Below are 12,760 nucleotides of genomic sequence, written 5' to 3' on the forward strand. Positions count from 1 at the left end.
GAGAGTGCTCACCAGTAAGCAGTGCCTGGGATGGCACTACTGACCCAACACGGGGGCCACATCCACAAACCCCCTACTTCTAGCCTTGTGCCCAGACTCCTGTTCTGTGATCTGAAATGCCAACCCCTCTCTGTGCCGCAGGCAGAAGCCACATGCTGCACCTTCTGCAGGGCCCAGGGGAGGGCCTCCCATCAGGTCTGCCTTTCCCCTGAGAAACAAAAGGGCACTGTCTGGGTCGAGAACACTTTATTTGGCTGCATGCAGCAGGGCTGGGTGGGATCAAGAGGGCACTGCTGTCCTTCCAGAAGAAGTGGGAGGCAGGAGTGTGGTGGGGTGGGGAGGTCCTGGGAATGGCAGTTCGAGGGTAGGGTGGGGGCTTACAACAGTCTCCAGGCCACAGGGAGCCTGGCCGGGCTATGGAGGTGGACGAGTGGTCCTTGGCAACCCCCTACCCACTCACCCAGGGCTCACTCGTTCCAGCTGTTAGAATCAGAGCTCAGTCCTGCCCCCTACCTGCCCTGGGTCACCCTGGGCAGGATTCTGGGGGTCCTCTGGGAAGCCCAGCCTCTACCTGGTACCCATCTGGCTTCTGGGGCTTCAATGACATGAGGATAGTCCAAACACAGGCTGGACCCCTACTCCACCCTGGGTCAGCCCATCTCAGACTAGGCCTAAGCCTCTGGGCCAAAGCCAACTCTTCAGAGCAAGACAGCTTAGGAGCAGCAAAACGGAGCCGAGGACAGGACCGCAGGGCCCTCCCTCTCCTTTCCAGATATGTCTGAGTTACATGGTTGCCTCCCAGCACCAGAACTATCCAGGGCAAACACCAGCCTGCCCGACTCCCTGCCTGTCTCTGCTCCAAGGGCCCCAGACAGCACAGGGAGAAAGGCCCTAGAAGAGGAAGGTAGAGATGCAGATCTAGGTTGGTATCTGAGCTTGGAGGCTCACTCTCAAAGGAGCCTGCACCTCCCTAGCCTCAGGGGCCCTATCTATTAAAGGGGTCCACGCAGGCCTCCTTGCCATCATTTAAGCCAAGACCCTGGGTGGGAGAAGAGGGCTGCACAAACTGAGAGGCACCACAAAAAAAAAGGCAATTAGGGGACAAGGGTGAGCTAGGGGGTTGGGGGAGCCTGCCCCCCCCTTCCCAAGCCCTGTCCTTCTCTGAGAGCAGTTTACCAGTTGGGGTTTGGCAGATGGGGGCTCACGGGCATCAGGGCAGTGGGGGCCCGATGGTGATGCTGCTGTTGGTGACTCTCGGGCCGTACCAGCCAGCCCAGTAGTGAGTGTCCACGCTGCCATGCTGAAACCAGATGTAGCGGACGCCAGGTGGGTAGTTGGAGAATGTGTGGGAGACCTGGGGGCAGGCAGAGGGAGGGAGAAAGGTCAGAGAAGCTGACCCTAGGGGTGGCACTGCTGGAGGGGGCAGGGGAGTGAGGAAGGGGTGAAGCTCGTAGGGCTGGAGAAAGAACGCTGGACTAGGAGTCAGCAGAATGGAGTTTTAGTCCTAGCCCTGTGATTTTGGGCAGACCACTTCCATTCTCTAGGCTTTAGTTTCCTCATCTGTAAAATGGAGCAAAGTCCTGCCATGTTCAGTCTGCAGGATTATCATGCAGATCAATGGAGCTGAAGGAAACCTTGCAAACAACCAAAGGATGTCTAGACCTGCCGCGTCCAATACGGTTGTCACTGGTCAATGTGGCCATTTAAATTAAAATTAAAAATTCAGTTCCTCAGCCCCACTAGAGAACTGGCTTTTAAAAGTGCTCAAGAGTCACACGTGGCTACTGACTACCGTACTGGACAGCGGAGATACAGAACATTCCTATCACTGCAGAAAGTTCTACCAGACAGCGCTGGTCTAGATCAGGGGTTGGCAAACTTTGGCCAGCAGGCTAGCTGCTGATTTTAGTGAATAAAGTTTTACAAACTTCATTTACATATTGTCTAAGTCTCCTTTAACGCTGCAACAGCAGAACTGAAGTAACTGGGATAGAAATGGTATGGCCCGCAAAGCTTAAAATATTTATATCTGGCCCTTTAACAACACCTTGTTGACCCCGGTCTAAACAGTAATAACAATTGATATTAGTAATCAATAGTAGTCAACCTTTTTGGACATTTCTTCAGGTCAGGCTCTACCAACATCATTCCTCTAACTTCTTTCAGAGCTCTACGAGCTCTGGAAATGAAGCAACTGAAGCTTAGAATAACCGAAGCCCAGGTGAGAAGGAGGAGCTGGGATTTGAACCCAGTCCTGTCTAACTACAGTCTCAGCCTTGGGGAATGTCCCACGTCTACATCCCCAGCTCACACACCTCCCTCCACCTGGCATCACTCTTCTGCTGGATCATTGCCGGGTCCGGCTGGAAGGTCCCCAGAGGCGTGTGCGCTGACGACAGGAGCTGAACGCACAGCTGGTACTTGGACCCACAGTCCGGCCTGGCAGCGAACCTGCAGGTAGAGTGAGGGCCCATCAGGACCTCAGAGGTGGGGGGCAGGGTAGGGGTGGGGCGCCGGAGCGGCAAGCCCCCCCCCAGACCCTCGCCCCAGGCACTCACCAGTCTTTGACCTCGATGTCTGGCCGTGTGGTGTCCATCAGCTCCTCCCAATACCCTTCAGCCTTGAGGTCAACCACTTGGGACTTGAGGCAGGTGCTGGAGGTGGGTGGAGGGATGGGAGGGGCTGGGGCTCACCACTAGGGCACCGGGGGCTAGGACTGCCTCTCCCAGGGGAAGGAGAGACCTTGGAGGAAGTGACTTGGGCTGCCCCCCACCCTGAGACCCCCAGCCTTGGATCTTACTAATAAGAAGTCACGAAGTATTTCTTGACCTGGCTATTGGGGAATTCCTTCTTCTGGTCTCCAGAGAGATCCTCCACCTTCCACTCATCGCCGCCATTCACATCCAGGCTCCAGAATTCAAATCCCTCTGGTGGGAAAGCAGAGTTCACATCAAAGGGAAGCCCCTTGGTGGTCACCTCCCAAGTGCCCCCTCATCCCTGTTCCTCTTCCTGGATCTCCCCAGCTGCTCTAGAGCCACATGCTGTGGGACACTGCAGGTCAACAGGGCCCACCTTCTATTAAGTACTTCCTATATGCCAGGCACCATGCTAAGTGGTTTCCATGAAACTAGACCTGGCCCCTTCCATAATGGGGAATGCTCTAACCTGGGCCAGACAGACCTGGATCCTAGCCCCAGCTCTACCACCACCAGGCTTAGTGACCTTAGGCACATCACTTTCCCTCTCTGAACCTTGGTTTTCTCTTCTTAAACTGGGCTCAGAACAGGGGCTGACAAATTTTCTCTGTAAAGGTCCAGACAGTAAGTATGTTAGGCTTCACAGTCACATAGTGTCTGTATTGCAGTCTTTTTTTTTTTTATTGCAGTCATTCAAAAATGTAAAAACTATTCTTAGCTCCTGGGCCAAATTTGGCTAGTGGACCAGTTTGCCAACCATCAGTCAAGAACATGATTATTGGGAAGTCAAATGAAGCCAGGCATCTCAAAGCTCTGGACAGCCCGGACGGGTTGTTTTATCATTTTGTTCCAGAATGTGTCCATGTAATGGAAGATTAAGTTCCCAAACCCTTCCTTTACAGTGTCCAGGTGACTAGTTACAACCCAGCAAGGGAAGAAGGGGGTTCTGATGACTGCAGAAACCTTGTTTTACTGTTACTGTAACATATTGGAAAGAAGACTGGAGCTCTTGTTCTTCCACAAGCAAAGGCCTCTTTGCCCTCTGGGATAGTCCAAGTAGGTCTAACCCTGGAATCTGGGATCTAGGCCAACAAAATATGGTTCTGACTTCCTGGTCTTGCGTCTTGGGCAAAATTAGTCCCAGTCAGCCAACTCTCCCTCTCCTAGGAAAGGTCACAGGGGAAATAATCTTATGAGTGGGATAAGAAATGCCACTCTTGGCCTCAGTTTGCCCATCTGAAGAAAGGGTACACTGACAGTACCTACCTTTTAGGGTTACTGAGAGAAGATCAAAGAAGTTAAACTATCCAAATTACTTAGCATGGTGCCCAAACCAAAAGAAACCAAACCAGTTGCCATTGAGTTGTGACACATGGCGACCCCATGTGTTTCAGAGTAGAACTGTGCTCCGCAGGGTTTTCAATGGCTATGATCATTCAGAAGTAGATCATCAAGTCTTTCTTCTGAGGTGACTCTGGGTGGATTTGGGCCACCAACCTTTGGTTAGTAGCCAAGAGCTTAACCATCTGTACCACCCAGGGACTCCAGCTCATAATACATACTCAATAAATGTTAGCTGGTATTATGACTGGGGGCAGGGGTAAGGGCACGCCATCCCACTCCGTACTCCACCTTCAGCACAGGGATTGTGCAGAAGATTTCTGTGGAGGCTGCGTAGGAAGTAGAAGATCTTCCAGTCAGCCACGGGCTGGTCCCAGTCCTCCGTGATGAAGCCCTCACGAAGACACTTGCGCTTCCAAAGGGTCACGAGGTCGATGAGATCACGCCAGAGGCTGCAGACAAGGCGGCAGTGCAGCAGCAGCTGGCGGGCTGGCACGTGGATGAACAACTCCAGCAGGATGTTCTCAGGCAGCTCGTTGATGTTCCCCACGGCCATGGCTGATGGCTTCCAGACACCGTCCTGCGGTTACTGAAAAGCTCCACTAAAGACCAGGCCCTTCCCCCAGGACCCAGTATTTGCAGCACCCAGTGGGGGTGGCGGTTCCCACTCCAGCTGTCATCCCAGCTCAGGAAAGTCACTGTGCCTCTCCCAAGCCTCAGTTTCCTCCTCTGTAAAATGGGGCCATGAATAGTACTTACTTGTTAGAGGGCTCAGTGTAACAACCAAGGGCAAAACAGGTGCTCAATCAAAGGTGAGCTCTGATTTTCTCACCGCACCTCACAACAGCCTCTAGAGAGGCTAAGGGGGTCTGGAGATGTGCCACGACCTGAGCAAGGTCACACAGGCAGGGGCAAAAGGGGGAAGAAGCCCGGGCGTGCTCTGACTCTGGAGCCAGTCTTTTTTCATTAGGCTACTCTAAGGTAAGAATAACAACCTGCAGCTCCGCAGAGCGTTCCAGCCTGCCCTGTACTTCCTGTTCTCTCCCATCCTCAAGACGTACTGAGGGGAAGAGGTGGGTGTGGGAGGTAGTAATTATCACTGTCTCCAACGGAGACCCAAAGGGATCAAAAGACGTTCTCAAACTCACAGGGGAGATAATCTGCCACACGGACTGGAGAGTGGGTGGGTGACGGGGAAGGGCCTTGGCCTTTTCTTTTGCTATTGCTATCGCTATCCCCACCCCCATCCCCACCCGCACGGCTGGGCTTCAGTCCGAAGTCCCCAGCGTGCCTATGCCCCCGTATTGCCACACTATGCCTTTAAAATGCCCCCCTTGATCAGGACTCGGGCTCCTGTGCCTCGATGGTGCGACCCCAGCCCCAGTTCCCGCCCGCGCCGCCGCTTGCGGCCGCAGCGCAGCCTGGAAAAGCGCGGCCTCCTGGGCTTTGCTCGCGCCGCGCCGCGCCTCCCTCTGTGCGCTGCGGAGCGGCCAGGAACCGACGAGCCCTGCAGCCGCCCCGCCGGCCGAGCCCTAGCCCCTACGCTCCCACGCTCCATCCTGCTGGTCACCTGCACTTGGCCGCCACTGCGCGATCCCGCTCGGCGCGGGCCTGCGGCGGCCTCTGCCAGCAATCGCTGGCGTTGCGGCCCCGCCTCCCGGCCCCTCCCCTCCGCACCGCGCAGAAGAGCGCAGCGCGGAGGATGCTTCCCCCATCGCGACGTAGGAAAATTACCCTGGGGGAGAGGTGGGCGGGAGGAGCCTCCGGGTCCCCCCACCGCCACCCCGGCGGCAGCTCCCTCACCCTGTCCGTGACCCAGACTCCCTCTGTCCCTGCGCCACCTCCTCCCCGCAGCCACCCAGGATAGCGCTGGAAGGCGCCCCCAACCGGCCCCCCCATACAGAAAACCGACCCCTGACCTTTCCCAGCCTCCTGGGTCCGCAGCCTCGGGCTGACCGCCCCGACTGCGGGGCGTCCCGGCGCGGGGCCAAAGGCAGGCGGGGCGAGGCGGCAGCATTTAAGAGGCTCGACCGGCCGGGGCCAACTCAGACGCGGGCAGCGCCTAGACTCGCCGCCGCCGGGGACTCGGCAGCCCCGCAGCGCTCCGGCTCCTCCTCCTCTCGCGACCGCCCTCCGCAGCGATGGACGGAGACGGTGACCCAGGTAGCAGGCGCCGCCCGGACCCACTCGCTCAAGCCCGGGAGGGGAGATTCGCAAGCGGGCTAGTACCGCAAAGAGGGGGGTCATCCAAGAGCGAGGGAGCTCCCCGAGACCCAGCACGGCAAACTTTCACCAAGAAAACCCTTGACACAATCCCAAAAGAGCATGGTCCTCACTCTGGGATCTTGGTGTGGCGTGAGGCCCTGAGAGATGTCAGGCAGGAAGGGAGGACTCCTGGATCCCATTTACCCAGGAAATAGCATTGAAGTCATCCCACGTTCCCACTCCCCAGGTGCGGGGGGTTGGGACGCGTCTGGGATGGCGGAGGCTGCAAGCCTTTTTCTTCCACCACCTTCTTTCCTTTGCCAGTTCTGGCCCGTGAGCTGCCTGAATCCCTGTGGGTTTCTCATATTTACTGGCCTCCACCCCCACAGCAGCCTTCCTCCTGTGGTCCCTCGTTGGGGAGGGACTGCCCTTCACCTGGGCAGTAGGAAGCCCAGAAGGGACCAGGCCAGTTGGGAGGGAGAGTTTGGGGCCAGCTCTTGGCCTGTGCTCAGGGCCCTCTGAGTCTGCCCAGTCATCTTCTCTGGCACCAAAGACCCCCCATCCTCCCAACTCCCACTGTGCCCATAGGGATTGCCTGCTGAGTCAGAGTGGGATCAACTTCACCCTTTCTCTCCTGGCCCAGCTGAGGGTGGGCACTGCTTGGGGAAGGCACTGGGATACCGGGAGCTCCCCCTCTCCCAGCCCTGAAACTCCTGCATCCCAGGATCCCAGTCTGTGGCCTCCTTGCCACACCCTTTGTGGGGCCCCAGAATCGGCTCCTGCTTTTTCCCAGGGCCCAGCTATTCCCTGGACTCCGGGGCCCAATCTAGGTGAGTGACTCAGCCTCAGAGGCAGCGTCCAGGGGCCAGATAACTTTCCACAGCAACAATGTGGGGAGTTGTGTGCACATGAGGGGGGGTCTGTAATTGGATCTGGGGCCTCAAGTGCCAGGCCCAGAGCCAGGAGAAGGGCACTGGGCGAGGTACACCTTTCGGGGAGCATCAGGTGTCCACCGGGGCCAAGGCAGAGCTGGGGGGTGGTGGGGTGGAAAGGTGAGGACACTGGGCCCAGCTCCCCAGAGAGCAGTGGGCAGTGCATGCCCAGGTGAGGTGGCTTCAGGAGCTGGCATTGTTCTCTCTGCCTCCCCACTGTTCTGCTAAGCCTCTCTGAGCCTCAGTTTCCTCTTTGCCAAAAGGGAGGGGTATACCCTCCATCATAAAGATGTGGCAAACATTATAGACGATAACGAAGGGAAAGTGCTGTGTTAATACTGTAATAAAATTCACAGTGTTTGCTGAGGACTCACTGTTTGCTGGGCTCTCAGTCACCTGGGGATCTTGCTAAATGTAGATTCTGATTCATTATATCGTGGGTGGAAGTGCAAATTCTCAGCAGGGGATCAAACCCAGAACTAACTGGTTCAAAGCCCTGGCTCTGAGGAGGAGGTAGTAAGCCCAGACCCAGCTCTCAAGGGGCTGACTGTGTGGGAGGGGCAGAAAAAGTTGCATGTGAGGAGGTTAAAGGTTGGCAGGTTGGGGTCCTGGCATCACCTGGACTTGGGCCTAGGCCCTGGCGCCGGCCCTCTCCCCGAGTGCCTGGCCTACTTCCACATCCGCCCCCCACCCGAACGGCTTTCCAGGGCCCAGCCTTCAGGAACTCCCCATCCTAGGTCTGTGAGCAGTGGCCTCCCCCATCACCCAGAGTGGCCCCATCTCCTCCCCACTGTCCCCCGCACCCCGAGACACTGGGCACTTGGTATCTGCTTACTCAAGGCCGGCTGGGATCCAGGACATAGCCCTGCCTGCAGCACCTCACATCTGTCCACCTCCGTACAACTTATGTCCTTGCACCCTCTTTAGGGGGTTTGAGCATCAGCCCAGTCCAAATGGCCTGGCACAAGATTACCATTTTACAGATGAGAAATTTGAGGGCCAGGGATTAAAAAGAAGGTGAAGAAGCCATCCTTTCCCAAACACCTGTCATATCTCCCTGTTAGATATACATGGTCACACTCCTGTGGCTGTCTGGGGGACCACTGCAGCATCGCTGGCCCCTGCTCTTTTTCCCCTGGCCTCAGACCCCATGTCCCCTACACTAATACTAACAGTGTGACCTTCAGCAAGTCACTTCATATTTCTGAACCTGTGTGTTTTCATCTGCAAAATCAAAATCATAACAGTGCCTACTAGTTCAACGAGTTATTTTATCGAGGCTGCTGTGGTTGTAGTTAAAGGTAAATCTGGAGCTAGACTGCCTGGGCCTAAATCCAGACCCCAACCACTTAACTAGCAGTGTGATCCTGGGCTGTTTAACCTCTCTCTGCCTCAGTTTCCTCATCAATGACATAGGGACAATGGGACAGCAATTGCAGCAACCTCAACGAGGTTTTAAGTCCTCACAGTTTTAAGGAGCCCTGGTGGTGCAGTGGTTAAGAGCTACAGCGAGCTATGGCTGCTAACCAAAAGGCTGGCAGTTTGAGTCCACCAGCTGCTCCTTGGAAACCCTATGAGGCAGTTCTTCTCTGTCCTATAGAGTCAACTATGAGTCAGGATCAACTTGACGGCAACGGTTTTTCAGTGGGTTCACAGGTTTAAAGAGTAAATGAAATTGTAATGCTTAGAGCAGTGCCTAACCCTTGCTAAGTGTCCAATAAACATAGCTGTTGACAGCCTGCCAGCCAAGGTGCCAGAAGCCAGGTACTAGGGGTAAAGCAGGGAGCTTAGTCTCATCAGGAGAGAGGCGTTTATCACACCATCTCACCCTAGGACAAAAGCTAGCTAGGATGGATATGGGCTGTAATGGGGGAAGCCCAGGAAGGCTTCCCTGAGGAAGTGACAGAGCCGGGCTCTCAGAAGGTGGTTGGGAGGATTGAAGGAGTTCATGTGTGAAATGTTCTTTAACTAGTTGTCATCTAATCGATTCCAACTCATGGCGACCCCAGGTGTGTCAGAGTAGAACTGTTCTACAGGGTTTTAAATGGTTGATTTTTCTGCAGTAGATTGCCAGGCCTTTCTTTTGAGGCACTTCTGGGTGGACTTGAACCTCCAACTTTCTGGTTAGCAGCCAAGCACATTAACCATTTGCACCACCCAGGGACTCTGAAACAGTCCTTAGAACAATGCTATAGATGGATGCCGTTAATAACCATATTATCATTGCTGTTATCTGTTCAAGTATGGGGTTTACTGACCCAGCAGGGGAAACTGAGGCCTCTGAGACCCCTCATCGGACTTAGGGTCTAGTCCCTTGGGCCTCCTCTACTGGGCACCAGTCTGTGGGTTGTCCCAACATGGTGGAAGTGGATACCCAGCACGTCGCGGGTCTGGGGTGTGGAGGGGGACAGTCCGTGAGGAGTCACAACACCCTACCCGCTGCCGCCCACAGAGAGTGTGGGCCAGCCTGAGGAGGCCAGCCTGGAGGAGCAGCCGGAGGAGGACCGGCCTGAGGAGGAGGACCGGCCCGAGGAGGAGGAGGCAGCCGCATACCTGGATGAGCTGCCCGAGCCATTGCTGCTGCGCGTGCTGGCCGAGCTCCCGGCCGCCGAGCTCGTGCAGGCCTGCCGCCTGGTATGCCTGCGCTGGAAGGAGCTGGTGGACGGCGCCCCGCTGTGGTTGCTCAAATGCCAACAGGAGGGGCTGGTGGCTGAGGGCGGCGCCGAGGACGAGCGCGACCACTGGCAGCAGTTCTACTTCCTGAGCAAGCGGCGGCGCAACTTGCTGCGAAACCCATGTGGGGAAGGTGAGTGGCTACACCGGGAGGCCCGCTCTGCCTGGGGTGCTCAGCGCCCCTTCTGTAAAAGTGGGCCATCTCAGTATAAGTTTGTTTGGAGAGTTAAATTAGATAAAGCACTTGGCACAGTGCCCAGCACAAAGTAGCCCCAAGAAATACTGTCTATTATTATCTCCCTGGCTACCTGCCTGCACCCCAGAGCCCTGGGAGTCTCTTTCCCAGGTCCTTCTACCCTCTGCTGGGGAAGGACAGGTCCCGTGGAGGACCCAGCCAGGAGGGAGAATCTGGGACAATCAGGAAGTGTCCACCATTCAACCCCCACCATTATCTGCCCACCCTGCACACCATTAAAGTACCCCGTCTCTTCTGCCCCACATTCTGGGGACATGAGCCACGCCCCTGCACCCTCAGCAGGGATGGGGTGACCAGGGTGGGGCTGTTGTTTCCCCACAGAGGACTTGGAGGGCTGGTGTGACGTGGAGCATGGTGGGGACGGCTGGAGGGTGGAGGAGCTGCCTGGAGACTGTGGGGCGGAATTCACCCACGATGACAGCATCAGGAAGTTCTTCGTCTCCTCTTTTGAGTAAGAAGAAGGTGCGTGGAGGGGTTGGGGCAGGGGGCATCCACTCCGTCTTGACCCCAATTCTCCCAGGTGGTGTCGCAAAGCGCAGGTCATTGACCTGCGGGCCGAGGGCTACTGGGAGGAGCTGCTGGACACGACTCAGCCAGCCATCGTGGTGAAGGACTGGTGAGTGGCCGTGGAGCCAGGGCTCATCAGAGGGGAGGGAGTGGAGGCAAATTAGAGCCGGTGCCCTGTCTCAGGGGCAGCTGTCCCTAACTCTATGGGTCATGCTCATGTAAGCCAAGGGCCTTCGAGGGTTGACAGCTTCCGAGTTTTCAGGAGCAAGTGGAAATCTACCCTTTGTCGCCCGAGATTTAAAATTTGGCAAGGCAAATGCGTACATTAAAAAAAAAAAAATTAAAATCAGTCTGCGGTTCAAAAAAAAAAAAACGGGTGTGGGCTGGCTTTGGCCCCAGGGTTGGGTCTGGTGGACCTGGATTTTAGTCCTGGTTTTGGATCTTGGGCGAGTTACCTTCTCTGTAAAATGGTTTTGCAGATAACGGTTTCTTTGTTTGTAAAATGGGCTTATTGGTAGCACTGGCCTGCCAGGATTGTTGACTGTAGATGAGAACGTTTGTAGAAGACCTGGCCTATGGTTCGCGCCCAGCGCCCAGCGGGCTGAGGCCGCGCCCCCGGTGCACCCTTCTTCCCTCCGGAAAGGTACTCGGGCCGCAGCGACGCTGGCTGCCTGTACGAGCTCACGGTGAAGCTGCTGTCGGAGCACGAGGACGTGCTAGCAGAGTTCAACAGTGGGCAGGTGGTAGTTACCCAGGACGCTGACGAAGGGGGCTGGACCGAGGTGAGCTGGAGGGGCGTGGACCTAGACGCTAGGGGGTGGGGCCCGTGGAGACGGCGTGTGGGCGGAGGGGTGGAAGGGCGTACTGGTGCTGAGAACAGCTTTGGCAATCAGCGATCGCTCGGGGCACCGGGGTCGGGGGGCCTTGAGGCCCTGCGGCCTCCTGGCTTGACTCCCTGCCTACCTCCCCAGATTTCTCACACTTTCACCGACTACGGGCCCGGCGTCCGCTTCGTCCGCTTCGAGCACGCGGGGCAGGACTCTGTATACTGGAAGGGCTGGTTCGGGGCCCGGATGACGAACAGCAGCGTGTGGGTGGAGCCCTGAGTGACCCTTCCCCCCGGCTGCCCTGGAGACCAGAGGCTTGGGTAGATAGGCCTTAATTTAGTCTGTAGCATCCTCGCCTCCCCTACCCCACTCCTCTCCTGCCCTTTGTCCCAAGCCCGGAGACGGTGTTCTGTTGGTATAAATCTACATATATTTGCATCTCATTGGCAGCCCACTGCTAGAATGCAAGCTCTCGGAGGGCGTGGGCTTGGGCTGGCTCTCACTGCTGTATCCCTGGCGCCTAGCACAGTGCCTGCCTCTGTGTGGGCGCTCAATAAATATTTGTGGAAGGACGGAATGAATGATCACACGGATGAATGAACGCCCTTTCCTCTGCTCCCTTCTCGGTCTCCTGAGGGCCGCTGGCCCAGGATGGAAAAATACTTGATGGGGCTCCAGCTGCTCCGGTTTCCAGGGCCCTTGGGCCTGTACAGAGCCAGCCGAGCCAGGGCCGCAGTGCCGAACAAAGGCCGGGATTGTGAGAGCCAAGGAGGGGCGAGCGGGGCTTGGCGCCTGACGACACCCAAGCTGCCCAGGGGTGGGGGTGCCCTCCAGGCCTCCCTGCCCAGCGCTTATTCCAGGCCTGGGTGCGTTTCCTCCTCCCCTTCTGAATGCAGGATAGTGGTGATGGCTGCGGCGTCAGGACTAGAATATAAATTCGCCTGGGCTCGGGTGAAGGCGAGTGGTGGGCCAGAGTGGGGCGCTGAAAGGGTCAGCAGGGCGTCCCTCTTGGTTCAGGCCAACTCACGCCCTCCTCCCTGGCCTGATATTGGCTTGGACAGGAGCCATTAGCATCTGGTCTCTCATTGGTAAGCCCTGGCCAGAGGGGTCCCTTGCTCCTTGCTAACCCCTGGCATTGGTTCCCTTGGGAGGAGAGGCAGAGAAAGTAAGAGTGTTGTGCTAGGCTCTGTGCCTCCCAATAGCCCTCAGACCCAACCGCTTTCCAGGACTCCCAGCTGCTGGTCCTGGGGGTGGTCGAGGGTCTTGAAACACCTGACCTCCTCTCTGCAGATGGTGACCCATAAAATCACGGTGCTTCTCCAA

The 12,760-nt window shown here is 56.6% G+C and overlaps 2 protein-coding genes across 2 annotated transcripts; one reads left to right on the forward strand and one right to left on the reverse strand.

The window, feature by feature from the left end:
- Positions 1-463: 463 nt before the first annotated feature.
- Positions 464-5,679, reverse strand: LOC101340297 (F-box only protein 44). The gene is made up of 6 exons (XM_023732029.1): positions 5,608-5,679; positions 4,329-4,617; positions 2,801-2,927; positions 2,559-2,654; positions 2,316-2,451; positions 464-1,354 (listed from the first exon to the last, which is right to left on the reverse strand). The coding sequence occupies exons 2-6, from the start codon at positions 4,591-4,593 to the stop codon at positions 1,211-1,213; spliced, it is 768 nt and encodes a 255-aa protein (XP_023587797.1). The 5' UTR covers positions 4,594-4,617; positions 5,608-5,679; the 3' UTR covers positions 464-1,210.
- A 404-nt stretch (positions 5,680-6,083) lies between these two features.
- Positions 6,084-11,716, forward strand: FBXO2 (F-box protein 2). Its single transcript, XM_004377240.1, has 6 exons — positions 6,084-6,200; positions 9,627-9,980; positions 10,425-10,554; positions 10,624-10,719; positions 11,254-11,392; positions 11,582-11,716. Exons 1-6 carry the CDS (start codon positions 6,179-6,181, stop codon positions 11,714-11,716), a joined length of 876 nt encoding a protein of 291 aa, XP_004377297.1. The 5' UTR covers positions 6,084-6,178.
- Positions 11,717-12,760: the final 1,044 nt, after the last annotated feature.

This window comes from Trichechus manatus, unplaced genomic scaffold, assembly GCF_000243295.1.
Source record: "Trichechus manatus latirostris isolate Lorelei unplaced genomic scaffold, TriManLat1.0 scaffold00048, whole genome shotgun sequence".
Classification (NCBI taxonomy): Eukaryota; Metazoa; Chordata; class Mammalia; order Sirenia; family Trichechidae; genus Trichechus; species Trichechus manatus.

Bases quoted from the DNA above. Each gene is read 5' to 3' on its own strand.
- LOC101340297 (XM_023732029.1), bottom strand. From the start codon at position 4,593: ATGGCCGTGGGGAACATCAACGAGCTGCCTGAGAACATCCTGCTGGAG. The intron at 2,452-2,558 runs GTGAGTGCCTGG...CTCTACCTGCAG, and splicing joins GACATCGAGGTCAAAGACTG to GTTCGCTGCCAGGCCGGACT. The intron at 1,355-2,315 runs GTGTGTGAGCTG...GCCTGCCCCCAG, and splicing joins GTGATGCCAGGTGGAGGGAG to GTCTCCCACACATTCTCCAA.
- FBXO2 (XM_004377240.1), top strand. From the start codon at position 6,179: ATGGACGGAGACGGTGACCCAG. The intron at 10,555-10,623 runs GTAAGAAGAAGG...CAATTCTCCCAG, and splicing joins TTCTTCGTCTCCTCTTTTGA to GTGGTGTCGCAAAGCGCAGG. The intron at 11,393-11,581 runs GTGAGCTGGAGG...CTACCTCCCCAG, and splicing joins ACGAAGGGGGCTGGACCGAG to ATTTCTCACACTTTCACCGA.